We start from the raw sequence: 27,913 nt of genomic DNA, 5'->3' as shown, positions 1-27,913 counted from the left end.
TGATACAAGGAATGTCCTGTTGAAATATTTCACAATATTAGATATGAATTGCACACTTAGTATTTACAGATTTCAGTAGATGATAATTGTTGTAGAATTTGATTTATTTCATTTTTTGAAATCTTATTTTTTTTTTAAATCAAAGTATTCATAAATAATCATTAGATAATTCTATTAATAACTATTTTCTTTTTGTGATTTCAGAAGAAATGTCTGGAAATGATGAAGAGGAAGAAGAGGAGTTGACAGTGACTGATGTTGCTGATTTATTACAGCAGCAATTTGCTGTTATTACTGGTGAGTTATATTTTATATTTTTAGTAAATATTGTGTGATGCTGATAGTGTTATGTTTTTGCAGTTATTGTGTAATATAAATATAAATCATATTTAAATTCTGTTACGTAAACCACCTAGTACAGAATATTGAGATAAGACATATCTTACTTTAATTTTTCCATGAACGTACTTTCGCTAGATCGCACATCCTGTCAATCATAATTGTAGTAATACTGTTATTGCGTAATAACAATTTAAAAATAAAAATACTAATATAATTGAAATTGTGTGCTAATTTATACAAGTGCTGCAATCTGTTGCAGTTTTTATAAGACTGTTTCCCTCAAACACTGTCTGATGGCTTATCAAATTGTAATTCTTTTGTATTTATGTGTATGATATTTTTCTAATATATAGTTATTTATATATATTATATATATATATATATATATAAACAAAGTTTCAGTTTGATAAACAATGTTTGAGGGAGACATTTGCAACAAAACTGCAACAGATTGTGCAGCAGTCATATAAATTAACCTGCAATTTTCATTATTTTATTATTTTTATTTTAAAATTCTTATTATATAATAATGGAACTATTTCAGTCATACTGAGGATGTGGAATCCCATTAACAACTTTCATGGAAAATTAAGGTAAGATATATCTTATCTCAGTATTCTGTATTAGGTGGTTTATTTAATAAAATTTAAATATAATTTAACAGTACAGAGAAATTATATGAATCTTAAAATAAGTAATTTCAGTAAAATAAATTTAAATTAATTGAAGATTTTTATTTACCTTAAAAAATGAAAGGACACTACAAAAACAAAACAAATAAAAGCAACAACAAAAAAAACAAAGTAAAAAGGTAGAAAAATTATTAAAAAAATATTTATTGAAAAATTAGAAAAGAAAATAAGATGAACGTTTTCTGTTCTAAAAGTAATTGAATCAAGAAACTTTCTTGCAAGTTCGAATTTACTTGTACTTAAATGTTGATAGAATCAGTTTTTGACTTTCTTCATTGGTTATGGCCCTCCTCAGTTTAATTTTACTGCTTAATTTTCTGTTTAATTTCCTGATTACTGCATGACTTAAGCTTCAACAGCTTCATTTCAATTGCATTACAAAAATGTTTGATTGAATCAAGACTCAGACTGGCTCACCTAGGCAACAATCAGGACATGGTCACTGAAACTAAGTTTTCTCCAGTAATCTTAACGCTGAGAATAACATCACTTTCTCTAGAGTTTGAATGTGTCTTTTTTGTTTATTGAACTACTGATGATACCATTTCTTGTGACTTCTCACTGTTGGCACACTTTTGATTATAATTGCTTCTTCTCCTTGGTGAACTGCTTATGCTAAGCATTTAGGAGGAATCTTACAGTTTTGATTCATTAAATAATAACTATTCAGCTTGAATACATCTTGGACTTGTTATATCAGCAATTGCTGCTTAATAACATACATCAGGAAACCAATTTTGCATGCCAGTCTCCCTGATGATTTTTGTCTTAAACATAATAATTACCTCCAACTTCTCTGTTTAAACTTTTTCATAAGATGTTTCACAGAATTTTTCCAATCATACTGTAACATAATCTGAAAAACAAACAATTTAAAAAAATTAAATCTTAAACATAATCTTAAAAAAAAATACTGGCTGCCAGCTGGTGTAATGTAATCTATACCATAATCATAATCAAGACATCTATAATTATCAATTACAAAACAAGCAGGTATTTATAGATTTTAAAGAGAGTGTTTTTTGTTGTTAATTTTGATTAATATTAAAATTGCATTTTTTCAAATGCACTTTATCTTCATTGACAGGTAAAAATCTTAAATGATATTAAAGAAGTTCAAGCCACCTTACTTCGTAGATCTAGTCCCCGTCAATTTACATCACAATTTAGATCTGCCTAATCTCATCCATTAAAAAATATTGAATTATTGTTACACTTTAACTATTCTTTAAAAAAACAACAGTCTTGTTTTTGGGGTCTGGTAAAAATGGTGTCAGTAGATTCATAGATTCAATAATGTCTATCAGCTCAGACAATAAAGTAATGAGATGGATTTTTTCTGCGTTATTTGGCAACTGTGCAGCATGTTCAGTATATAGTCTATCCTGTGGAGAACTGAGTGAAATTATCACTTGTAGAACTGAACTTCATCTGCATTTTTTTTTGTAGTAATCCTAAAGTGGGTTTTGTTATATAAAATGGTATTGTTATTCTTGGGAATGGTTGTCATGTTTTTGAGAAAGACATAAGTCTTTCTCAAAATCTAAGTCTTTCTTGTATTGAGTTACAACTATTAGAGTTTATGGATCCATCATACATATAGGATTTTTTTAACAAAATAAAATACAGTTGTCCGAAAAAGAATGAATTACTCTTTCCAAAAAAAATATTCTTTTATATACCAAAAATAAGGTAATATATCAACGTTTTTTCCTGCCTTATAAGGATTCAATATAAATCTTTGATATGCACATCAATGATGTCAATGTTGACGCCTTGATGACTCAGCAGATATCTAGTCGATAGTCCATTTCCTCCCATACTCGAATCAACATGTCTCTTGTAACGGCAAGAAAGGCTTCTGTGATCTGCTCTCACAACTCCATCAGATCTCAAGGAAATGGTGAGACAAAGACTCTGTCTTTGACAAACATCTACAAAAAGATGTCACTTGGTGTCATGACTGGAGACCTTGGGGGCCATCTCAACAATGCTTCATCATCCAAACCAGTGTGCTGCACCCAACACTTTGGGAAATGTTCATTCAGATAATCTACACATCATTCTGGAAGTGGGGTGGACCTCCATCCTATTGGAAAATGAAATATTTGGCATCCTCTTCAAGTTGTGGTATCCACCAGATCTGGAGTATTTCAAGATACGAGTGTCCCTTTACAGTTCTTTCTGCAAAGAAAAGTGGCCCATAAAGCTTCCTTCTGTATATGGCACCAACTTTAGAGAATCTCTGACATGCACGATGATTCACCAACGGTGTTCTGAATCCCCAGATTCAAATATTATGCCCATTGACTTTGCTTTCATGTGGAAGGTCGCCTCATCACTGAAGACTATCCTGTCCCCAAAATCATTATTTTACAGGAATCCCTACATGTCTACACAGAAGAAGTTGTTTGTCATCTTTAGTGAGTGCCTGCAAAAGTTTCTCCTTGTAAGTCTTGAATTTCAAACACTTGTGAAGAATATTCCGGACTGTTGAGAGGGGCAATGCTAACTCACAGCACACTTTCTGAACTGACTTCATGGGGCTGTGTTGGAAGGATTGCTGAATTCTATCCAGTGTCTCTTCTGAATGCAAAGGACGGCCGGTGCTTTTGCCTTTGCATAGGCAACCGTCTCCATGAGTGGTGTTTGCCAACGCTTGATGGAGTTCTTGTCAGGTGGATCACCCCAAACTGTCACTGAAAGTTGTGTTTAACTGTGATAACAGATGTTTTCTTTGTGTATTCCACAGCACAAAATGCCTTCAGTTGTTTGGTGGGTGCCATCTTGAAAAATCTTGAAAAAATCTTTACTCATGGAAATAACTGGTATTTCAGTTAAAATTTGGAGTATCTAATGGCAATTAGTGTAAGTTACATCTGTCTCCACACCACTGACCACCTAATAAAAAATAAAGAAAAGGCTACAATCTTTTTTGGACATGCTGTATAAATAAGTGTATATTTGATTATATAAAAAAAAATAGATCTCTTTTTTTGTTTTGTCACATTTTCCCTAGCTTTTTGGGGTTGGGTGTGTGGAACTTTGGGGAATTATTATGTCTGGATGCCCTTCTTGATAGTCTGTATGAGAGAATGTAAGATGAAAATTTATTGCATATGAAAATTGCTAAGTCTGAATGGGATTTGAACTCTGAAGCTCAGGATGAAAGCTACTACTACTGTGCCTTGGATGTTTACGAAGCAGTAGCAACAATTCAAATTATAAGTAATCTGTACATGTATATAAAATTAAACTTTTTTCTGTATAGTGATCACAATACAATTTGGTCATGTTTTAGCAATTCAGAAATACTGATGCAACAAACTCATTGTCTGATGACAAAACGTTTTTCTTATCGTGGAGCAATAATAGCCCTGATTTTAATGAATCTTATATAAGTAGTTAAATTATCATTTTTAAAGTACATTAGTATAAAATATACTTTAAAAATATACCTTTAGTATACTTCATCTTTTTTAATCTGAATTATCTATTTGTGGAAATATTTTTTTATACTATTTCTTTTCTTAATATAATCATAGAGAATACATTTAAATAAACATTTAACATTTACTGAAATATTTGTGAAAAAAGAAAGGTGGAAAAAAATTTGTTAAGGTAACATCACTATCTCTATTTCCATACTGAAAGATAATTCAAAAGTTCCATTATATATTATCATTTGTATATTATTTTTATTTTGTGTAGGCAAAATTGCAATCAATTACAATGTTTGTAGAAGTCAAAGAGGTAGGGGTGTTAAATAGCTTTAATTACCGGAGCAAGTATAGTAACTGGAAAGTTAACAATAACACAAAGAAAAAACTGGCATCACCTTTAAATTTGTGAAAACTAAATATGGTTTAGAATGTCTACTTTGTAAGTTAAAATTAGTAATATGTTAGTGAGTTATAATGTGAGTTCTGATCCAAGAATTAATTACAATGTTACTGTATGTGAATTTAGAGATGATGCTGATTATCTTGATAACTACAGAAAAATAAAGGTGAGAATTTGAAACACTTTTTGTTGGAAACATTCGTTTTTTATATTTTGTTGAAAAGGGAAACTCTTAGCAAGGTTTTATGTGCATTTTTTGTCAAAAAAATTAAGTTATGTTTCATGTTTGTGTGCTATTTATGATTATTTTAAAATTTAATTTTTTAGGAGGAAAATCTCTTGAAGGGTATCCTCTAATTACATTGCCAGATTTAGGAAATTTCACCAGTCTCAGTGATTCAGATTATCAAAAATTGATTCTTTATCTTACCTCAGTGCCTCCGTAAGTAATATTTCTGAATATTTATTTTAATTTTTTTTTTTTTTTTACTGTGGATTTGTTTCATGTTAATATTTTTTTTTTTGTTTTATCAATTGTTTGTTTTTTTATATAGATTAAAGAGGAGGCAGCAAATATAATTTTCTGTTTATTCAAGTAAAATTGTTATTTATTATGACAATTGTTAATTATTTATTATGTAATAACAATAGGCTAATGCTCAAAAGTAGTTATTGTGATGGATGATAATGAAAAATTGTAGTGTGGAGAAAATGCCTAGTCAAGCATAAGCCTGATTAGGACTTGAACCCAGAACCTCTAAATAAAATGCAGAGCTCACATTACCACTTCTCCATGGAGATCAGCATTATTACAAGGCGTGGTTCAAAAGTAAGGAGCAATCAGTAATAAGTAGCAATTGGCAACATTAATTGGTATGCGCATGTGCAGTAGCTTTAAGTGGTCTGTTGGACATGTAACTGCTATTTTGCCATCAGTTCATCGTTTATCTTTGTGAGACTGTGTTAAAATTTGTGTAGTAATAACAAATCCTGCCAGTTGTGAAGTTTGATCAGTGATTAGATTTCTAAACGCAAGAGGACATAATGCTGCTGAAATTCACCGTCAGTTGTGTGAATCATATGGCTTAGAGCAATGAGTGAAGTAAAAGTTAGGGAATGGTGTTGTGAGTTTATGGAAAGGCCGTTCAAATGTTTATGACAGAGGCAGGCCTGATGTCCATCGCTTCTCGGCCTCTTGGCTAAGATCAAAGTGTAGGCCTAATGTCCAGATTGACAATCTTGTTAAATGTGTACATGTAAAAGTGAAAAAAAATCATTGCTTTAGCAATATCTTTCTCAAATTTCCAGAAGTTTCAAAGACAACATTGTTGAAAATTGTGATGACACTTTAAACAATCATAAACTGTGTGCATGATCAGTACCAAATAGTTGACAAGTGCTCACAAAGATCACAAAATGACAGCTGCAAGTGCTTTTCTTGACTGTTTTAACTAGAGGGAATTTTTGGGAATCTTTTTCCCACATTGTCATTGATGATGAAATGTGGATTTTATATGTCAATACTGAGATGAAACAACATGCAGTGGTATCATTCTGGCTCACCTAAACTGAAAAAATTCAAACAAGTCTCGAAGGAAAATCATAGCAACTATATTATGGGACCTAAAGTGTGTGCTTTGATTGATTTCACGGAACCTGGAACAAGCCATCATATAACTTTATAAACTGTGTTGTGCCATTCAGAATTGACATCAGGAATAGTTCTTCACAATAATGCATGTCCACACCTGGCTGCATCCACAACAGAAACAATTCAAAAATTCAGGTGGGAGATTTTTTATCATTCCCTTATCTCAGGCCTGATCTCAGGCCCAGTGACTATCATCTCTTCCTATACTTCAAAAACTGGCTATGTTTCAAAGATTCAAAGAAAGTGAAGAGTTGAAAATATTGATGCAAAATTGGCTACAATCCCAGATGGCAGAATTTTATGTAGTGGGTTTGAAGAAACTCGTTTCACTATATCAAAAGTGTGTGGAAAAAAATGGTGATTATGTAGAAAAATAAACTTAATATGTAAGTATTTGATAGCATTAATAAATATTTAATTTTTTCAACTGTTCTTATTTTGCTACTGTTCGGCTGTTTCTTTTGAAGTGGGCTTAGTGTCAAGTTATTTATTGTAAATAACCTTATAATTAATTAGTTCTTATAAAATTTATTCTTTCAACATGCATAAGATTTTTACTTGATGGAAATACAAAAGATAGTTTCTTGATTTTTGTACTGCCATCAGGTACTGAAAATTATTTGATGTCACTATAGAAACAAGTTATATAAAAATTCACTTAAAAAAAACCTTAACTAGGGATTCAATCAACACAAGGTCTTATAAACAGCTGATTCTTTATGATATTTGCAGTTTATTTTTAGAAAATTTCAGAAATATTCAGGAAAGGTTACAAAGTTGACTAAAAATAAAATCAGTTAGTAGTTAAGTCAAATTTGATCAACCTTTTTTATACAAACCTTATTTCTTGCCTTGAAAAATCTAAATGTCATTTACTCAGATATTAGATATTTTTAATTTTTTCAATTTTTTTCAAATAGCTTGCTGACCCAAGGGATTGATTAAATAATCCCATGAAGTTAATAATCCTGTGAAGTTACTTTAGAAAGTTTATTAGATACAGTAAGAAAGAAAATTTAGTAAAAGTGCATATTTTATTTATTAAGTTTTTTTTTTTAATAGAAAAAATAAGAATGGATCAAGAATACTGAATAATTAATAGATTGATAATGTTTTCTTTTTCTCCCACCCATACTTTTTTCTGTAGTTTTACATGTTTATTGTAGATATCACACTATTCAGTTAATGTTTTTTTTTTTTTTTTTTTTAATTTTTTGCCCATTTTAAGTCATTCATTTAGAACAAACTTCATACAAGTTGGTAGGAAAGGAATTCTTATCACTTTTGCAACCAGCTTGGAATTTTTATAAGAAAGTAATGAATATTATATTTAGAATAAATTTACTTTTTACCCAGTTACACCAGGAAAACCAATACCTGGTTTTTTTTTTTTACATCAATTACAGTAGAGCAATTGGATCCAGTCAAATAAAGCAACTGGCTAGAATGCAATTGCCTTTTTTCCTCATTTACACTACTACCAAGATTTCATGAAATATGTAAATTGAAAAACAAGATTACACTCAAAAACTGTTTATAATAAATGTACTTAAAATCTTAAACTAAATGATTATTTTGTTTTTCATTTTTAGTAGATACTAAAAAAAAAAAACAATATACAGGATGATTATAAATTAAATATCCACTTTCTATAGCTTATTAAAAATTTAGAGTTGAAATGATTACTTACATGATTATATAGAAGAATTCTTTAAGTTTTTATATATAAACGTTCAGTGTGTGCACCATTCGTAACATGACAGATATCAACATGGTAGTCGAATTCGTTCCAAATACATGCCAAGCATATGTCAATAGCAACAGCATTTGTGATACATTGTTTTAGTTGTCGATATCAACAGGAAGGGGTAAAAACTTTCTCTTTTACATAACCCCATAAAAAGTAGCCGCAAGGCCTTAAGTTGAAGTACATGGTGGCCAATGCTTAAATAACATGTTTTCCTCACTTTCATGGCCAATCCATCATTTAGGAAGGTGTTCATTCAGATAATTTCTGACCTGTAAGTGCCAGTGAGGTGGAGCTCCATCTTAAACAGAAACAAAATTGTCACTCTTTAACTCAGGTTGAGGCATTAGTCATTCACTTCAGATGTCCAGATAAGTTATTCCAGTTACTGTCACTTCGTGAAAAAAAAAAAAAAACAGCCCTTACATCCTTTCACAAGATACAGTGCAAAACTTGATCACTTTAGGGAAATCGTATATATGTTGTAAACTTTCTCTTGGGTTTTCTGTACCCCAGATTCTTACATTATGTCTGTTAACTTTTCTACTAATGTGAAACATACATTCATTACCAAAAATTAGGCAATGAAAAAAGCCATCGTCATTTTCAACACATTCCTGCTACTCCACACAAAAATGTTTACATAAGACTTTGTTGTTGACATTTAAACTTTTTACTGACTGTAATTTATAAGGTGACATTTTCAAATGTTTCCAAAAAATTTCCACATAGTTGAGGAATTTGCAATTCTAAACTTGCTGATGTTGATTTGCCTGGGCTACGTTGATGCACGTCATGAATGCAATCAGTTTGTTCTTCTGAAACAGGAGGTCTTCCAGCACATTACTTTTTACACAGACACCCTGTGTTTTGTTTATTCCAGTTGTAGATTGATTTTCTAGGGGGTGATTTTTCATATGTTGTTCTGAAATGTCATTACATGACAGTAACCGAGTTTGTTTTGGCTATTTTGAGCACACAGAAAGCTTTCTCAACTGCAGTAGCAGCCATCTTGCCAGACTAGTAACATCATGTTACCAGTCAACCAGTGCCATTAGCAGCAGAGTAGATATACCAATATAAACTTTAAAAATTCTCTGTAAAACCATTTTACTATATTCTCATACACCAGTTTAATTTTTTATAAGCTATTGAAAGTGTATATTTCATTTGTAATCCCTATGTATATAAGAAAATAAACTAATGAAAAAAGAACTATTAAATTTATACCAATTGAAAAATAAATAGTACTTAACAAAACACATAAAATGAATATTTTTGAGGGGTTTTTAAAAGACAAATAAAAATTATATATTACTTATTATCAACCCCAATGGAAAATATAAATTAACTTAAACATATCTAAACTATCTATATATCCAATTCAAATTATCCACCACAATTTTATGTACACTTATTATGTAGATCGGATAAATAAAATTTATCTGAAGAAAGAAATATCTTTAATTATATTACTTTATAAATCATACCATGAAAGCTCCATTTACAAAACCCATTTCACTGCTGGAATGTGCAAGTACTAAATACTGACCTGCACTAAATACTGACAAACAGACCTCCTATTACTGCTTTTTTCATTCTCAAAAAACAAAGATAATGTGCTCATTTGCTATGAATTATAGTCTCATAAAAACAATGTTTGTGTGATCTTCTCAATCCAAAAGCCCATTGATGCAATTATTTTCCATAGAATTGTTTTGCTTACTAAAAAATTTATTTTTTTGTAGCAAAAATTAAGAAGCTTTCTGAGAGTAACATTTCTTTTTGTAACATTTTACATATTTAAGGAACTCATGTTGTATTTTACATTTGTCCTTATTATCAATAGAATATCTATTATGCCATTCAGTTTTCTTCTCTTTTTTTGAAGAAATTTGACTCCCACTCATTTCAGCTTTATTTCTTTAACATCAAATCCTACAAACATTATTTTTATGTCATTTTTAGATTTTTCAATTTTTTTTTTTAAATTTCTTTCGAAGTATTTTTTTTTTATCCCTATTAAACTTTATAACATTTTACACATGTTATCATAAACTCATCTGTGATTAGACACCAAGCGAACATGAAAATAGTAAATGTCTAAATGACAGATTTATGAAAAATTGTAATAGATGTAACCATTTAATACAAGTAATCTCAGATTGCATTCAATGCAGTTAATATTTTTAATTAGTTAATCAAACTCTTTTAATTCAGGTAATCATACTACTAATGAAATCATATTTCTGTCACGACCAAAATATTCAAAATCATGTTACAGTACTACACAACATAAGCTACAGAGCATCTACTGGCTTGTTGTTAAAGAACAAATGTACCATTACATTCATGCATGTGTGTTTGTAAATAAAGTGATTTTTAAATTATTCTGGACCTGCTTGTCCATATCTGGGTCTGCTTAGCTTGTTGGATAGTAAATGTTAAGTTCTCCCATGGAATCATAATAATAGAATACAGTAACATAAAAAAGAAAGAAAAAAGTATCACAATAAATTAATTTTGTATTATGCTAGCTACTCTGAGATTTATCCACTGAATAGAAATTTCTTTACAGTGGTTGAATTGTACATAAAAAATTTGTTAGTTTTCATTTTTAATTAAAAAAAAAAAAAAAATATATATATATATATAATCTATATAATAAATATATATTTGTAGTTATTTATGAAAGATGGTATACAATTGTTGTAAATATTAGGAAATATGAAATACATCCTTACCTGTTGATACATCAGTATCATTTTACAGGGGCATTAAGGTATTGTATTTAAGTCTGAAAATCAATTGACAGGAATCATGCTGTTTAAATTTAGATAGAATTTTAATGCTTATTTGTTGTATTTCTTTTATACTTTATCACTATGCAGAAAGTTTATATTGTTGGAAATAAAAGGTTTGAAATTTGGCAAGATAAACTTCTTTTGTTATAGTCTAGCCAAAAGATTTTTATAGGAAAATTTTATTGGATGGATATTAATTTTGTTAAGATTCTTATTGAGTTTAAAATAGTTTACGAGTTAATAAATTTAAGATCAAAGCATAAAGTGTTAAACATTTGGTGTAGAATACTAAGATATCAGAAGATAGTTATATTAAATAAATCATATCATCTGCCTCTAATAACATGTAAAGCATAATTATTAGGATTCAAAAAGAGAATGGACAGAATGCAAGATTGAGAAATGAAATATCCCTGTAAGAAATAAAAAGAAAAACTAGAAGAGAGAAGAAAATAAACATTAAAGAAACTCAGAAGAAAGATAGTGCAAGGGAAGGAAAGAGCTGAGAGATTGAAGTTTTGATGGTATAGACATATTAGGAGGTAGGTGAGTGGGTTGAGATTACCAACAATGATGAAGGAACGAGAGGTGAATGAAAGAAGGTCCAAAAGGGATCCAAGAGCAAATTGAAAAGAGGGAGTTAAATATATAGTGTGGAAAGCAGAGAATATGACTGACAGCCAAAAGAAGAAGAGATGGTAGGAGGATAGATGGAGATGGAGGTCTAATGTGTATGCAGGCACAACAGTAGCTAGAATGGGATTCTATAAGTAGGTAAATAGATAATTTCTATTTGTCTCCAAAAAACATTCCTTTATGATGTATTTTAAGCTATAAATTTAAACACAACATTAATTAAATATTGATCCTACTACTTATCAACTCTGGTCATCGAATTTTCAAAGTCTTAATAGAAATACAAGTTGTGTGGGCTAAAGTTATCCAAAAGTAAGTGTATATTTAGAAAACCAGTCATTGTAATATCTTAAATGTTGGCTCAATTGGCAGGAAATATCTCCAAGATTTGTTCTCTATTCTTTCAAGGTCTGTGGAATATGTATATGCAGACAAGCTGACTCACAATGCGATTGTAATCAGTAGTAGTCAGTTGAGATGTGGACTGAGAAGGACAACAGTAGGTACAGTGTGTACTTCGGTTAGCAGGGTTTCAATCTGTTGCGCATGTTCAATAGTGTGCACAAACTGAATGGAATATTGATTCTCCTGCATCCAAATCTAAACATCAGTACGATACGACTTTAAGAGATACTGAAAGCTGGTTTCACAAACTGGAAATCATTCAAAGGTTTCAGTAAGGGATGAGACTGTGGATCATGTACACAATGCTTTCACTACCAGTTCTGGAAGTCAATTAGGCTTGCTAGTTACAACTGAAAATTCCTCGTTCCATTGTTCATGAGCAGCTCTGTTTGGGAGCATACAAGTTACAACTCCTTCATCACATTAAATCAAGATTTCTTCACCTACAATATCGGTTTGCTGCAGAGGTAAAGCACCATGTCAATAACAATTGTAATATCTTCTTATGTTGTTGTTTAATGATGAGACTCTTTCATGTGTGTAGGAAGTTTAATATAGTTGTTGAATTTGGAGTACTGAAAACCTTCAAACAATAATAGAAAATAAAAGGATACACTGAAAATCAGTGTCTGGTTAGGACTGCATGTCTGTTTATTTCATCGAACTCATTGTGGTAGGGCACGTACGTTGACAATCTTGAGAACTTTGCTGTTCCTCATATTCCTACGGGCTTTAGTTTCTAAACAGATGGTGCTCCACCATACTTTCATTGAGATGTTACCATGTTCTTGAACAACAGTTTCCCTTTGAATTTTACTAACCTAAATTAAAACATGATAAGTTGCTGTGTTTATAAAAAAAAATGATTAAATTATGTGGCCACCTAGATCTCCAAATACCACTCCTTTGGAATTTGGGAATTTATTAAAAGTTGTGTCTACCAAAGAAACGCTTGAGATTATTAATAGTTGATTGTACCAAAGAAAAGTTTGAGATTTGGACGATTTAAAACAGGATTGTTGAAGCTGTTGGTCTGATGCTCCCAAATGTGTGGCAAGAGTTTGATTATCATCCAGACGTCTGCCAAGCTACAAAAGGTGTATACATTGAACTTTATTAACCTAAAACGCGATAAGTTGCTCTATTTATAAAAAAAGATTATTAAATCATATTAACTGGTTCTCTTAATATAAACTGTTACTTTTGGATACTTTTACCCTGGACACTCTGTATAATGAAATAATATCATGCATTATTTACAACTTACAATAGTTTTACAAGCCAAACTTAATTTAAAATTGAAATAGTAAACTTTTTTATCAATGCACATCAGTTTTCACTTTTAGAATACTTAATTATAAAAAAAGCGTATTTAACATATTCACAGCATTTGTCTTACATAGACAAACCATTCTTATTGGTTATTAATTACAGCACGCTAGACAACATGTTCAAAAAAATTTTAATAACATATTATCAGTAATAACATCAGTGAGTTTAATTCCTCATTTTAAACAATTAACTATTATTCAGAATTCCTATGTTACAGAATAAAGAAAAATTCAAAGATCCAGTAAGGTTCAGTAAAGAAGCAGTGGTGTATAATCCATCTAAGTAATAAAAGCTATTTTTATTTCAGACTCAGTGAAATTCAACATACAAGTGAATTCAGATGTGCTATCTTTTTATTTCATACTGGAGGTGTTATATGTCAGTACTATAATTTCTGAACTCTTTCATTACAACAATTTTATGAATCTATTGACCTTCAAAAAGATAGTCTTTCCTTCAGGGAACTCTTTTTGCAGTTGCCACAAAAGATCTTACTTTTTACTTCATTGCTGTGCTGTAGTTAGTTACTTTTTTTTATCTTTCATGGCTGCTTCATCAAATTTATTGTTCTGTGATCCCTTCTGTATAACATATTCCTTCTCGCCTTGAATTATAAAGTTGGTTATGGATAGCGTTTATTTACGCTATGCAAATAATATTCTACTTGCAAATAATGTTGGTTTTAAACTATTTCAGTGTATTGTTTAATAAAAAAAATGTTATGTAATGTACAGGATGCATGAAGCAGACATGGGATTTGTTCTTATAATTGATCGGCGTAATGATAAATGGAGTTCGGTTAAAAGTACACTTCTAAAAGTCTCAGTAAGTTCATAATAATTATAATTTTTATTTTACTTTCTTGTTTCATGAACATTACTTTGTTAAATTTATTTAATTTAATTTTTCCATTATTATTTTTAGTTGCTAAACCTAACAGAGTGTTTAAAAAAAGTACAAATCATCGAGAAATTCTTGCCCATTGAAAATGTATAAAACATTGAAGGTAGAAAGTTATATAGCTAAAGTTGATTATTAATGTACTGATGTGAAAGTTTTTGCGTTACTTCTTGGTATACAAGACAGATTTGGAAAGTACTGTTGTTTTCCATGTCTAAGGGAAAGCCATGTTACAAAATGGCTATTACTAAGTAAGAACTTGTCATTGTGGCAGAGGTTTTTGGTTGGTGAAAAAATTCAAAACATTTACCATTAACTGAGTCTGGTAAAATGATACCTCTCCCACTTTACATAAAACTCAGGCTTATGAAAAAGTTTGTATATAGGAATCAGACAAAGGTAGACTGATTTAATTACTTCAGAATGATTCTTCCTAAATTAATTGATGCTAAGTGTAGGAAGGTATCTTTGGTCCACAAATCAAGAGATAGTTTCATCACATTGATGTTTGTTAGTCAATTGTAATATAACATATTTTTTTCATATACTATATTGATATAAGTATTCAGTGAGTGTTACTCTATTCTAGAAAAAATTATTACAATAAAATAAATAAACCAAGAAGGAATTTTAAAAAAAATTGAAAATTTTTAGTTGTATTATACGTTAATAACATGCCAGGAATTTTAAATAACATTTTTAACAAATATAACATGAATGCTGCTTGTCGTTCTAATAATAGACTTCAAAAAATTATGTGTGAAAAGCTCTATTTCTACAGAAAACCAATCATCTGATGTAAAATAATTTGTGACAACTGTTGTAACATTTTTACTTTGATCAAACAGAAAGAGCATTTATTAAGGAATATTTTCCTAAGAACAATGACAAAACAACGTCTATTTATGCACAAAATCTTATATGTAAATATATATTAAACCAATACGTATTTGTAAATGAGACAAACACATAAATGAAATAGGAGAATTAAAAATTATAAAAAAAGTTAAATAAAGATAATGAGAATTTAATACTATACAAGCTGTTGAACTCTTATTCAACACACTGTAAGATTCAACTACAAATATGCTTTTAAATGTTAAGGGTCATATAAAAATTTAAAGAATAGAAAATTAAAAATTAAATTGACAATAATTGTTTGATTGAATTAAGATATGCATCTACATCATTATTTGTCACATTAGTGTAGTAAAATGTAGTGTACTACTCGACAAGGCAAGGTGCATATTCAGAGTTTATGAACTACTGCTGTGTATAGTCACATTTCAGTGTTACTTGTAAGTAATTATTACATCTGCCATGACATTAGGTTGCTGTTTTAAACATTATTATTCATGTATATGGACACAGATGCATATCATGATAGTGTTACATAAATAACATTATATTATTTATTAGGCCTTATTTACATTAATGAATTAAATGATGTCATTTTAATTTCAGTGTTTAATAATAAAACATCTGTTCTTCTTCTGTTTAATTACATCTATTTTCGTTTAAATAATGGATTTTATCTTTTGCCCTGTTATTTTGTAATAAGAGCAATTGTTTTCTTAGACAATGTACTTTGAAACATAAGCATGATGAAAATATATCGTACTAAAAAAAATATGTACAAGTAAATGACGAATAAATTTCTTATACATCAACTGTTTTGGTTTAAGTAATGATATTATGGCAAACAGAGATTCACCAGTCATAAAAAAATGTTGGGTTAAAAGTTTAAAATAGGTGTTATAAGTATTACATAATTTGTAGATGTGCTGTTACTAATATGAGTAAAAACAAATATTTTGTTCTTTGCATTGGAAATTGCAATTTCAAAGTAAAAGTGAACGCAGAAAACTTCTTCACAGTCAAGTGCATCATCTCATGTTAACTTTACTAAGTTCATAAATAAAAATAAAAAATGGATTATTGGTGCCTCTTGTGAAAGCGATGGAACATGCTTGTAGAAGTATTAACTTCTACATTAGTTTATATCAGGAAAATAAGATAAAAAGCAGCATCTAGTGGTTCTCAAATTCATACCAATTATTTCATTAATTAATATAAAAATATTATTTTTTTATTCACAGCTATATCCAACTTGTTGCAATTCTGTAGGCCTATATGTCCAAATTATTACTGTCAGATTTGAATGTAATACTGTGAACTATAATACCATTTAAGTGAAAAAGTTTACTTAATTAAATTACTGTAAATAATTGCAAGTTAAATTTATTTCACTTTCTGAATGCAGCAATGTAAATTAATATTTTTTTTTTTTTTTAGTTGTGTTATAGCATAATCAGAAAGAAATTGCAGGTTCCAAAAAATACAGTAATCGATTTTAGACAGACAACATTTCTTTTTTACAACAGATTGATGAGCATATCACTTTGTTTAGTAGGACCAAGCCCAGACTGTACTGTAGTATTATGTTTCTATCTCTGTATATAGCCAAACAAAACAACAGTGCTGCAGTCCTCCATGTATATGAACTTCGCCTTGTCGACTTGTAGATGTTTAATTATTAATTTCCATGCAATATTTATTACTTCACTTTTATTACTGAATGTTCTCAAATGAGTGAAGTCTTCTTTTGGTGGAGGAGCTCTGAAATCTTTAAGGTGATAATGCAGAAATGTTATGTGACAGATAGGAATGTAAAAATTGATAATATAATTGTTTATTATGATTTGGATTGAATATATATATTTTTTTAATAAGTGGTGGATAAGAGGGCTTATACTAATAAAAACAGATTTTTGTTTTTAAATTTGTTTTAATGCGTGTTAGACCTTTTTAGATAAATATAATACATAAACTTTTAATTTTAGAAAGGTATGGAAAATTTCAGCTTTCTAGGGTCAATAGAGTTTGATTTATGGGGTATACAAAATGTAGAAAACATTGTAATGTAATAAGACACTTTGCTTTTGTTAATTATTAATGTGTATGGATTTCCCCTGCTGAATAATGACAATCCTTATAATATATTGTTTTTTTATAGAAAGAGTACACTATTATATTGCTTTACTCTGCCTGTTTCTTGTCTTTTTATGGCTCTGAATTTATAAAGTATACCTGAGGTACAAGAGGCTCTACTAGAACTACTTTCTCTAAATACAATGATGTCCATTACATCCCTTATCCCTGTGGTAAACAAAGTGTCGCCAAGGTATCACTTGTATACCTGATCATTTCCTGTATCTTGTTCTCTTGATATGCGCTACTACTATGTTTGGCTTGGTGAGATGAAACTACTACATTCCTAGTTTCCGTCAAGTTTCTGCCCTGAGATAATTTGTTAATTTGAGAAAGATTATGTCAATGTCAAGAGTAATAACTTACTGACCCCATGTTGGTTTACTACAAACTTTCTGGTTATGCCATCAAACATACACATGACAGTTTATTAGAAAAAAAGCTCCAGTTTGGAAAGGAAGAAGAAAAGAAAAAGAAATTATTGTAAATTTTGTATATGTAGAAAAACTTAAATGAACAAAACAAGTAGTCTACATACAAGAATATCAGGTTGCACGTGCGCTAATATATCAGATTGCATGTAATTTTTATTATCATTATAAATATTGAAAATTTATGTGATAACTAGTTTATTATAACAGTTCTAACTAGTTTATTTATAACTAATTTATTTGCTGATTTAATGATGTATGGTGAAATTAGTTACATATTGGTTCTGGCTTTTCCCAGATTCTGAAGTCTCTTCAGAATGAGTATTATCACACATGTGGACAAATTTGCCGTTAAAATTAATGAATTCTATAATAATGAAAAGACAGTATTAAAATAATAATACTCTGCCTGTAACCTAATTCAGGTTATTTATTTTATAGGGTCATTTCAGCTTCTAGTTAAATTTAAAGAAAATATATATCTTTTCAGTAAAAGAAAAGCTTCATCAAACTTTGTAATGTAGTTATTAATCTGCTTGCTTAATAATACTTAAATAAATTACTAATATCCTCGGGTCGGATCCACAACAAAGCAAAGCACAGCCCAGGGGGTTGTCTACTCAAAAGGGCCTCCCTGTCCACCATAAGTCTAGTCCGATCAGCACCAGTTAGATCTTTTCATTGCATGCCTCTGTAGGGTGGGGTATCCAAACCCAACTATGTTGTTCCTGGAGCCAACCCCGAAGCCGGGACTCGGTCGTGACGCCAATGCCTCTAGTGAGAGCACCCTGTTTAGGGCACTCACACCGAGTCTCTGTCTACTTCACGAAGGGATGAGGGAATCTCAGTGCCTCATCACTGCTGCCCACCTGTGTAAACACAGATGAACGGCAGGCTCCACAGGGGGCTGTCCCTCAACCCCGCACCACCCCATCCTCCCTGGCTTTGTGATGGAGTATCTGTGTCACAAAGTGATTTACCGCACGAAACCTCTCTTCCCCTGATAACATACAGTCTATGATTGTGTCAACTGTAAGTGGCCCAGTCACTAACTAACAGCAGCGACATTCAGCAGCCCACATCTGGCAGTCGAACACGACGTGTTCTGTTGTATTAAGCGCTGTGCAAGAAAGGCAAAAGGTATCATCAGTTCTCCTCCTGGCATGTAAGTATACCCTAAACACGTCGTGGCCAGATAAAAATTGGATCAACCAGTAGGTGGCATCACCAAAGCTGTGGTTGACCCAAGGCTTGGACCAGATCAGACGATATGTCCATCGCACTGTGGAGGACAGGTCCCAGCAGACCTGCCATTCTCGGACAACCGCATCTACATATAACTCCTGTAAGCTCCTCTAATAATCCCAATCCTCATCACTGCTAGTTGTTTAAATAACACTGCCTCAGTCAAAACTGAAGAGTATGCGGAAACGATGATGCGTAGGGCAATCCGCCTCTGCGCACTCTCCAGTACCCACCAATTTTAATAACACCCCAGAGCTTTCAACCAAACAATGACCCCATATAGCAGTACAGAATTGATCATATGGCCTTACAACTTATTTCTGGACAACCGGGGGCCGGCCACGTTGCCCAGGAGCCTACTCAGTGCCCTCATCATTGCTCCTGCACAATCAGATGTTTCTCACATGTGTATGGAAAACATATGCTGTCAGTCCAGCCATAAACCCAAATACTTCACAGACTCCACCTGGGGTACTAAGGCTCCGCCAACCATTATATGGATCGAAGAAAGAGGGCGCCTGCCAGCCAGACAATTGAATTATGTTTTTTCAGGAGACAAGATTACCCCTATCCATCAACCAGTGCTGTACTAGGTCTATAGCTTCATTGGTCGTTGTCGTATGTCCTCTACAAACCTTGCCCATATTACCAATGCCAGATTGTCAGCAAAGGCCACTGGTACAACACCTCTAGGATACCTCAACCGAAGCACCTCATCAAACACCAGGTTCCATAACATCAGACTAAGTACTAACCCCTGAGAACCCAGGTTAAACAATAAGTGGAGGAGGCCCTCTGCCCTGGCTTCTGTAATAACACCAGATTGGACTCTTTCCATTCCCTTGGAATGTAATCACCTGACAACATATCGTTTGTGATGTTCAGGAGTTCCACTGGTGCCTTCTCTACCAATATATGTACAATTTCTGTAGGAATGCCATCAGGACCTGGGCTTGCCTGTGGTCTTAGCCTCTTCCCCCCTAGCAACAGTTTTCCCATGTTGAAGAGGGACAAGTTTTCAATGGCTATCTCCTCCCTCAGAGGGTCCTCGCAGGGAATAACTCCTGTACAGCATCTAGTACTTGCCATTTCGTGAGGACCGGAGATCTCCTCCCAAATTTCCCATATACTATCTGGAAACCGTTCCCCCATGGGTCCTATCCTCCTTGTCACAGAGATCCCTCCAGTGCCTGCTTTTGGCCTCCATAATTACTGCCTTGTAACTTGCCCTTGCCTCCACAAAACTTTGATGAGCTAAAGACTGAGCATCTTGAGAACCACATCTTGCAGCCTGTTGAAACGACCTCCTGGCTGCCAATGCCTCCCTCCTAAGAAAAGCAATCCCATCATTCACTAATAAGCATGTTGAGACGGATTACAATGAATGAACATGCCTGATGCTATACACTCCTCCTACTTGATCATCACCAAGCCCTCTGGTGACAACGTATTGGCAAGGCGGGCCTAGATATGTTCGCCAAAACAAATACATCCATGTTTAGAGACTATTTTCTTGTCTGTTCTTAAGATCTCTGTGGAGTAGCAAATCTCACTCGATGATTAGGTGGTCGGACATTGGTTTTTCCTCTAAGACACTCCAGCTCATATAATCGTTCACTCTCTCTACAGAAACAAATGTCAGGTCTATCGCAAAGGACGAAGATTCTTTTGCAAATGTCACAGCTTGCTCATTAATCCATATAAGGCCCATGGCCACAGCTCAATCCGCGGAGTTCATTGACAGTGCCTGCGAACTCAATGGACTTCACATTGAAATCCCCTCATCTTAATTGGGATTATTTACCTTAACTGAGACATTTACTCTTTGTGCTGCTCAAATGGAAACAGATTTAGGTAAACTGATTGGAATTTGGTAAAGTGTAATAATACACTATGAACTTACATTGTGTTTTGCAATATTTTTTGTTCAAAGAGATTATAAAACTAAACAGTTCTAACAAATAAATATCAAACTTTTTTCACCTTATTTATTCAATCATTACATGTATAGATTTAAAAATTTGTGCATAAAAGGAATTTATAGATAAGGAAAAGACAATATTAAAATAATAATATTCTACCTGTAACCTGCTTCAAGTTATTTGTTGATTTGAATAAAAAGTTCAGTTGATTTTCAGTGTTTATAAACTGTGTTTTTGAATTGCAAGGGCTAAACTTTTGTTTGATAGACAGCATATGAGTCGGTCATCTTTTTGATTTGTTTAATTATGTATTTATAAATTATTAATATAGTATTTATAATATTATAATGAATCTTAATTTTTTATTTTATGTTTCAGGGTTATTTTCCAGGGTTATTACATGTAGCTTATGTTCTACGCCCATCAGGGTTTTTACAAAAAGCTATTTCTGAAGTCAGCAATAAATTATTTAAAGAAGAATTTAAATTTAAGGTAAAATACTTATATTTATATTTATATATATAAACAATCCCATCATGGCTTCTCCCGTGCTATATGGTAATTTGCATCTCTCATTGCGGTGAAGGGATTTTTAGCTCTGCCCACTGAACCCCCTGTGTTAGTAAACTCTTCCTTGTGAGAATAATAATGATAAACAATAATTACAGCATGTTCAATTGATAAAAAATATCAGTATACTGTAATTTCTTCAGAGCAACTGTTTGGTCTGTACAGGACCCGAAACTTTGAGTGATCTGAAGAATGCAGGTTTGTCCTCCCTCTTAAAAATATCAGTTACAGCTGGTTGCCTGTACTAAGAGGTAACTGTATTTCTATCTCTTTTTTAAATTTAATTTTACTTCCTTGTATGAAGTAAATGTATTGTGATTGCGAAAAATTTTGGTTTTCAGATTTCAATGGAAATAACCATTTTGACCATCCCTGAATCCATTTTGACTAGTTTTGCTGTGACGTCTGTACGCATGTACATATATGCATATGTATCTCACATAACTCAAAAACGATTAGCTGTAGGATGTTGAAATTTTGGGTTTAGGACTGTTATAACATCTAGTTATGCAATTCCCCTTTTGATAGCAATCAACTGGACTAAAAGTGTCTAAAAAAGCCCAAAATAAAAAAAAAACTAATCATTTTCAAACCTCTATGATACGAGCCATTATTTTAAATGAAGAAAAGATAATAATTGCTAGATATGAGGTTATGATTATACAGTGGTTGCTAGAAGATTTATCAATGAAATTGCTTTAGTTCTTGCGAATTGTTTTTTACATGTGCACAATTCCATGAACATGTGTAAAAGCAAAATTCAATTGAATAGCTTCATATGTTGTTTGTTCTGAATTGCACATTACAATTTTTTAAGAGTTCAGAATACTTATCAGTATTTAAAGAATTTTTGTGATCAAGGAAATAAGCAATATCCTTTATTGTCCCAGAAAGCAGTAGTCATAAGCTTCCTGACCGAACATTTTCTTTAAACTTCTTAGGCCTCAGAAACGGTGAATGCTGCTATTACTTCTATTTTGCTTTGTCTCAACAGGATACTATATCCAACTTTCATTTCCAATCACAATGTTGATTAGCAACTATTAATCAGCAAAGAAAGAAGAACTTATCTCTTTCTTTTGATAGTGTTGCAAAAATGTTTCAGCTGCAATAAGTGATAAACAACATTTTACAATCCTGTTTTTCCATTAAAATTTCATAAGTTATTGAATGCAAAATGATTGGAAATTTATTTTAAAATAATGATCACCAGCATATATGATCACAGATGGCAACTGCTATGTTCTGTATTATTTACATATGTCCTTTTTAAAATATATTAAACCATTTTCAAATTGTTAACTTTACACATAACATTTGTTCCATAAATATTATAAACTTCTTCATAGATTCCAACAGAAGATTTTTTTTTTTTGGTGTGAAGAAACTAATTTACTGCTTGCACTTCACATTTAATGGGTATATTCACTCATTTCAGTTAGGTTATACAAGGCAACTAATGTAAATATGGCTGGTGTATTGTTGCTAACAGATAACTACTGATAAAAGATATGCAAACGCTATTTGTTTCCAAATATAAATCAGGGGGCAAAGTTTAAACACCCTTATTTAAATCCCTTGCATTTCACATAAACTGTGGGACTTCATCTCTCAAATAGGAGTTATTTTTAGAATTTAGAAAATTTTAGTACTCTTTAAAGCTTTAATAAGACCTAATAAAAAAATTGCCCATCTTTAATAATAACATTAAAAACCCTTATATTTTTAATGTTATTACTGAGAACCTGTTCAGAATAAAACTTCTATGGTTTAACCTCCAGCCTTTTACAAAGAATTTGCTCAATAATTGGTTGCGAAATGTTGAATTAACCATACATATGTTATTAGATTTTTTTGCAACTTGTGTAGGCTTGTCTAATGATCTACAATTTCCTTATCGCAGAGAGGAGACCTTCATCCCACTTCATGATACTGTTGTAAACAGGTGATTCTTTCACTTGTCAAATATCCTCAGGCATACAAAATATTCAGTTGCATTCATGTACTGTTCCCTTATCAGTAATTTTAATAATTTACTATCATTTTAATGTTAAACAATTTAGTAGGTTTGTTTCATAATTTGTAAATCGTAACAATATAAAATCTTTCATACACTTATGAATAATTGGTATAAAAACTAATCTTTTCATTAAATTGAGGCAAACAATTAATAAAATTAATAAAACATTCTTGTTCTGATAGATAATATTTCAGAATAATTGTTACTAATTTTTATTAAATGAGTTATTGTTTCTTTTATTCATAGGTTGTCATTTGTAGTTGTGTTGAAGAACTTCATCAGTTTGTTGAAAGAAATGAATTAACAGCGGATCTTGATGGTGATATGCCTTATTCTCATCAACAATGGATTGAACAACGAATTGTTAGTGTTATTAAGTTATATTATTTATTATTAAATAATGAGTTAGATTACATTATGAAATAAGGTGCATGATAAAAGTTATCATTTTATGAGGCGTGTTTATAATTTAGTTAAATGAATGAGAGATTTGCATTAAGAGTAACCAGTTTTTATGGTTTTGTAGATATCAACCTTGAACCCTCACTAAGTTACCAATCACATGAGAATGTGTCATCAATCAAAAAATAAAATTACAGTTAAGTAGCTATATTGTGCAACAGTCTATATTTAGTATTTATTGAATATACATATTAAATGTATATATATATATATGGAATATAAACCATCAAAACACAGTAATTAAATAACTTTAATTTACCATTTTAATTTCCAATAAATTGAATTTCTATCGCTTGATATTTTTTATTAACAAGATGCAGAATACTGCGAAAATTGATTATTGGTAATTAATATGCTAAGTTAAATTTATCTAATTACTGTGTTTTAGTGGTTTATATTTATTATAATATTAAATTTTATTAACACACTGGTCAATATGTTAATGAATTATTTGGATTTTCAAATAATTGTGTGATGTATTTAAATATACCTTTCTGAAATATAAATTACTATACAAAGAGAACAAATTTCTCTTTTTGCAGGTTTTTAGTTTAAAGAGAGACATTTTCATATAGGTGTATTACAAAAAAATAAAATTAAATATCATCACAGTAGTTTAATCAGATTGGTTATAGAATCTGTGTTTTAAAATTAAATATTAAATTAGGGGATCCATAAAATTTATAATGAGCTTAAAACAATGTTAATTTTAGCAAATAAAATATTGGTGTATTAATTAGTTATTATTTTTATCAGTTAGCCAAAGATTTTAAGGGCTCTAATCTGAATAATAACCTACTTTTATCGCCATTTTACAGTTACTTTGCCATATCTTTGATAAGGAACAAAAATTTGCTGCTCTATTTTACTGTATCATTGTGTGCCAACATCGTTATGATTTTAAATATAATGTTGTGTCATTTTATGAATCATTCAAGTCAGCTGTTTGATGCTTTGAATTCATTTTGCTTTTCATTTTTGCCACTGCTAAGCTTCAGTTTAAATAACTGGCTCTGAAACAGTCATCCTTTTTGCTGACACTTTTATGATGTCCTTCTAAACATTGTGGGTAATTTTGTCATTATTAGAAGTTATCTGTTTGACATTTTATACCAAGTTACTTCAATCATTGGAATGTGCTGCTCCGTGAGGGCAGCTATGAGGTTGACAAGACACTGTTTAAGAGACGTCCCCAGGGGATGGTGGAGTTTGATTCTCTCCTGCGGCTGAGGTTGCTCAGTGGGTGTTGCATGATGGCTTATGCTGACGATGGGCTCCTGCTGGTCGAAAGAAGTTCGCAGAGAGAGATTGAACTCCAAGCCACTTGGGCTTGTAGGATGCTTGAGCTGTGGGGTCATCAACACAAGATGACTTTTAACCCGGAAAAGACCACGATGATGCTCCTCAAAGACCATTTGGTAGCGAGTTGACAGACCAGCGTATAAAGTATGTTAAGGTTCATAAGTACCTTGGGGTACTTTCTTGATGAGAAACTGCAATATAAGAAGCACCTTCAATACGTTGTGGAGAGAGCCTGCAATGCCTTCTTTAGTATTTGATGTGTGGTCAGTCCTGATTGGGGTTTTAACTTTAAGACCATGAGCATCCTGTATAAAGGTGTGTGCGAGGCTATTTTGCTATATGCGGCACCTATTTGGGTGCATAGGCTAAAGTATAAAATTTATCAGGACACATTATTAAGCGCTCAATGCTTAATATTTTTAATGGTAACAGGTGGTTACCATACTATTTCACGGGAGGCAGCCTTAGTGATTACAGGCATGAAACCGATAGACTTGATCACACCTGAGAAGCAGCACTGGTATGTTGCTAAGAAGTCCGGTGAGTTGACTTCGGATAAAGTTCGAGAAATTGAACAACATAGCAATGCCTTTTGGCAGGCCAGATGGGATAAGACAGATGGTGGGCGTTATATGCATGATCTCTCTCCAAATGTTGTTGGTTTACGCCTCTTGGGTGCACCCTAATAAATATGTGACACAGTTTCTTTCTGGCCATGGTACTTTTAAGGACAGACTGCAGAATTTGGCCTGGTAGATTCTGGGGTGTGTCCGCAGTGTGGACAATTGGACGACACTTACCATGTTTTTTATGAGTGCTCAAAATACGAGCTAATGCGTACGGAGACCATCTGTTGGCTTGATCTTATCGGGTTGCTGTTGGATCTCCGTGTAAACTGGAGGTGCCGGGCCGAGTGGACAATAGTGGAGAGTTTTGTAGTGTACTTAGCAAAGGAAAGGATTGCTGAGGTGATCTAGAGCTCTGCTTGAATTTCTCTTGTATTCTATTTTTGTTGATGTTTTGTTTTATAAATTATGTTTTTGTTGTTGTTCTTGCCCTTTGTTTTGTTTTGTTTCAATGTTACTGTGTTGTTATTGTTCCGTGTAATATTTTTATGTTTCGTGTTGTGTGTTGAACTCGCTTTTACCTTCTACGGGTAGGTAGTTCAATTCCTTTGTTAGTTAGGTATTTTTAGTCTTACGTAAGACTCAGTGAGATGTGTTTTGTTTCGAATTCATTAACTAGTAGTAGTTTATTGATGGGAATGTCACTCATTGCATTCGCATCGATGGCATCCTGGCTGAGGCAAACTGGAATATGTCAAAAGCCGAGGCTTTGAAGATGACCTCCAGTAAAGCCCATAGGGGCTCAGAATGGAAGGAATGGTGGAGGGTGTCTTCCCCTATGCGGTCAGGATGTTCAACTATTCACTGATATTGCATATTTTTTCTATATTTGTTTTATGTTTTAGTGATACATTAAAATTATTTAATAAGAGATTTTTATTTACTATAATCAGTTGCCATTTCTTTTTCATGTAAAGTTAGTATTTTATAGTTCATGGAAATTTTATTGAAAATTTAAAAAAATAAACAAAATAATAATAGGATAATTAAATAGTTTTTCATATTTGGTGAATCTCTAAGAAATTCAATTACATGTACAAATCACCATTTACAAAATATAAAAATAATTAGTAGTGGTATAATTTATAATATTATACTGTTATATACAGCATTCAATCTAATTAAAGCAAAGTAACTCAAAACACACTGACAGAAAGTTATATATAATATACTTCCAGCAGAACACCAGGTAAACATTATTTAATCATCAACAATCAGGCGCAATGTAATTTATGATGAATTTTATTTGTTTCCAAATAATTCTGCTACAGTATTTTCTTTCAAGATACAAGCATTATAGTGCCAGATTCAAATTTGAAATTAACCTATTTTTAATTTATTTATTCATTTTAAAATCTAGTATTACTAGAAAAATGTAACTTACTGATATCAAATTCTGCTTAATAAGGACAGTAAAGAATTACTTCTCATTGATATAATGATTAAACCACTGATTTGTATAGTAAAATATTTTCTTTCATTTTCACTTAAAAAGACAAATACTCTATATAGGAGTATTATAAGATAATACTCCTAAATGTATATGTTAAAAAGGTTTTTCGTTTTATTAAAGGTCTAATGTATTTTTAATTGATTGGAACTTAAAACTCTTTTTTCTTTTAGTTTTTTGTTTTCTTGAGTTGTTGCTTTAGAAAGTTTTTATTGTATATGTAAGTTATACATGTACTTCTGCAGGCAAGGAGAGAAATTTGTGGCAGTTCTTCTAAAGAGACAGACAAGCTTGGATGACTGTATATAAGGCATTTAGGTTTAGTTAATTTGTTAATGGGAGATGAGTGGAAATTAAAAACTGATGAGGAAGATAAACATTAGAATTTATAAAATGGATAATGAAGGATGTGGGCTAGTAATTATGTTTAAGGTAGAAGATTATACAGAAAAGAAAGGAAAAAAGGAGAACATCAAACTGATCAAATAATATAGTATGTAACAAGTGATACCATTAAAATGAATTTGTTTTCTATACTTTGG

At 31.5% G+C, this 27,913-nt stretch overlaps 1 protein-coding gene and 1 pseudogene across 7 annotated transcripts in view; both read left to right on the top strand.

Moving 5' to 3' along the window:
* The window catches only part of LOC142321988 (guanine nucleotide exchange factor DBS-like), a 215,494-nt gene that overhangs the window by 82,528 nt on the left and 105,053 nt on the right, over window positions 1-27,913 (top strand). For all 7 annotated transcript variants that reach the window (XR_012755753.1, XM_075360576.1, XM_075360570.1 and 4 more), the window contains exons 2-6: window positions 205-297; window positions 5,205-5,319; window positions 14,187-14,277; window positions 21,320-21,433; window positions 23,778-23,894. Coding sequence is in view for 6 of the 7 variants with exons in the window: in XM_075360570.1 (XP_075216685.1) it covers window positions 205-297; window positions 5,205-5,319; window positions 14,187-14,277; window positions 21,320-21,433; window positions 23,778-23,894 (530 nt within the window). In the remaining variant the exon portion in view is untranslated. The remainder of the gene's footprint in view (window positions 1-204; window positions 298-5,204; window positions 5,320-14,186; window positions 14,278-21,319; window positions 21,434-23,777; window positions 23,895-27,913) is intronic.
* On the top strand, window positions 6,057-6,219 carry LOC142318573 (U2 spliceosomal RNA; annotated as a pseudogene).

This window comes from Lycorma delicatula, chromosome 1, assembly GCF_047948215.1.
Source record: "Lycorma delicatula isolate Av1 chromosome 1, ASM4794821v1, whole genome shotgun sequence".
Lineage (NCBI taxonomy): Eukaryota > Metazoa > Arthropoda > Insecta > Hemiptera > Fulgoridae > Lycorma > Lycorma delicatula.
Note: the sequence above shows the minus strand (reverse complement) of the source record. Positions and strands in the feature narration are given on the sequence as shown.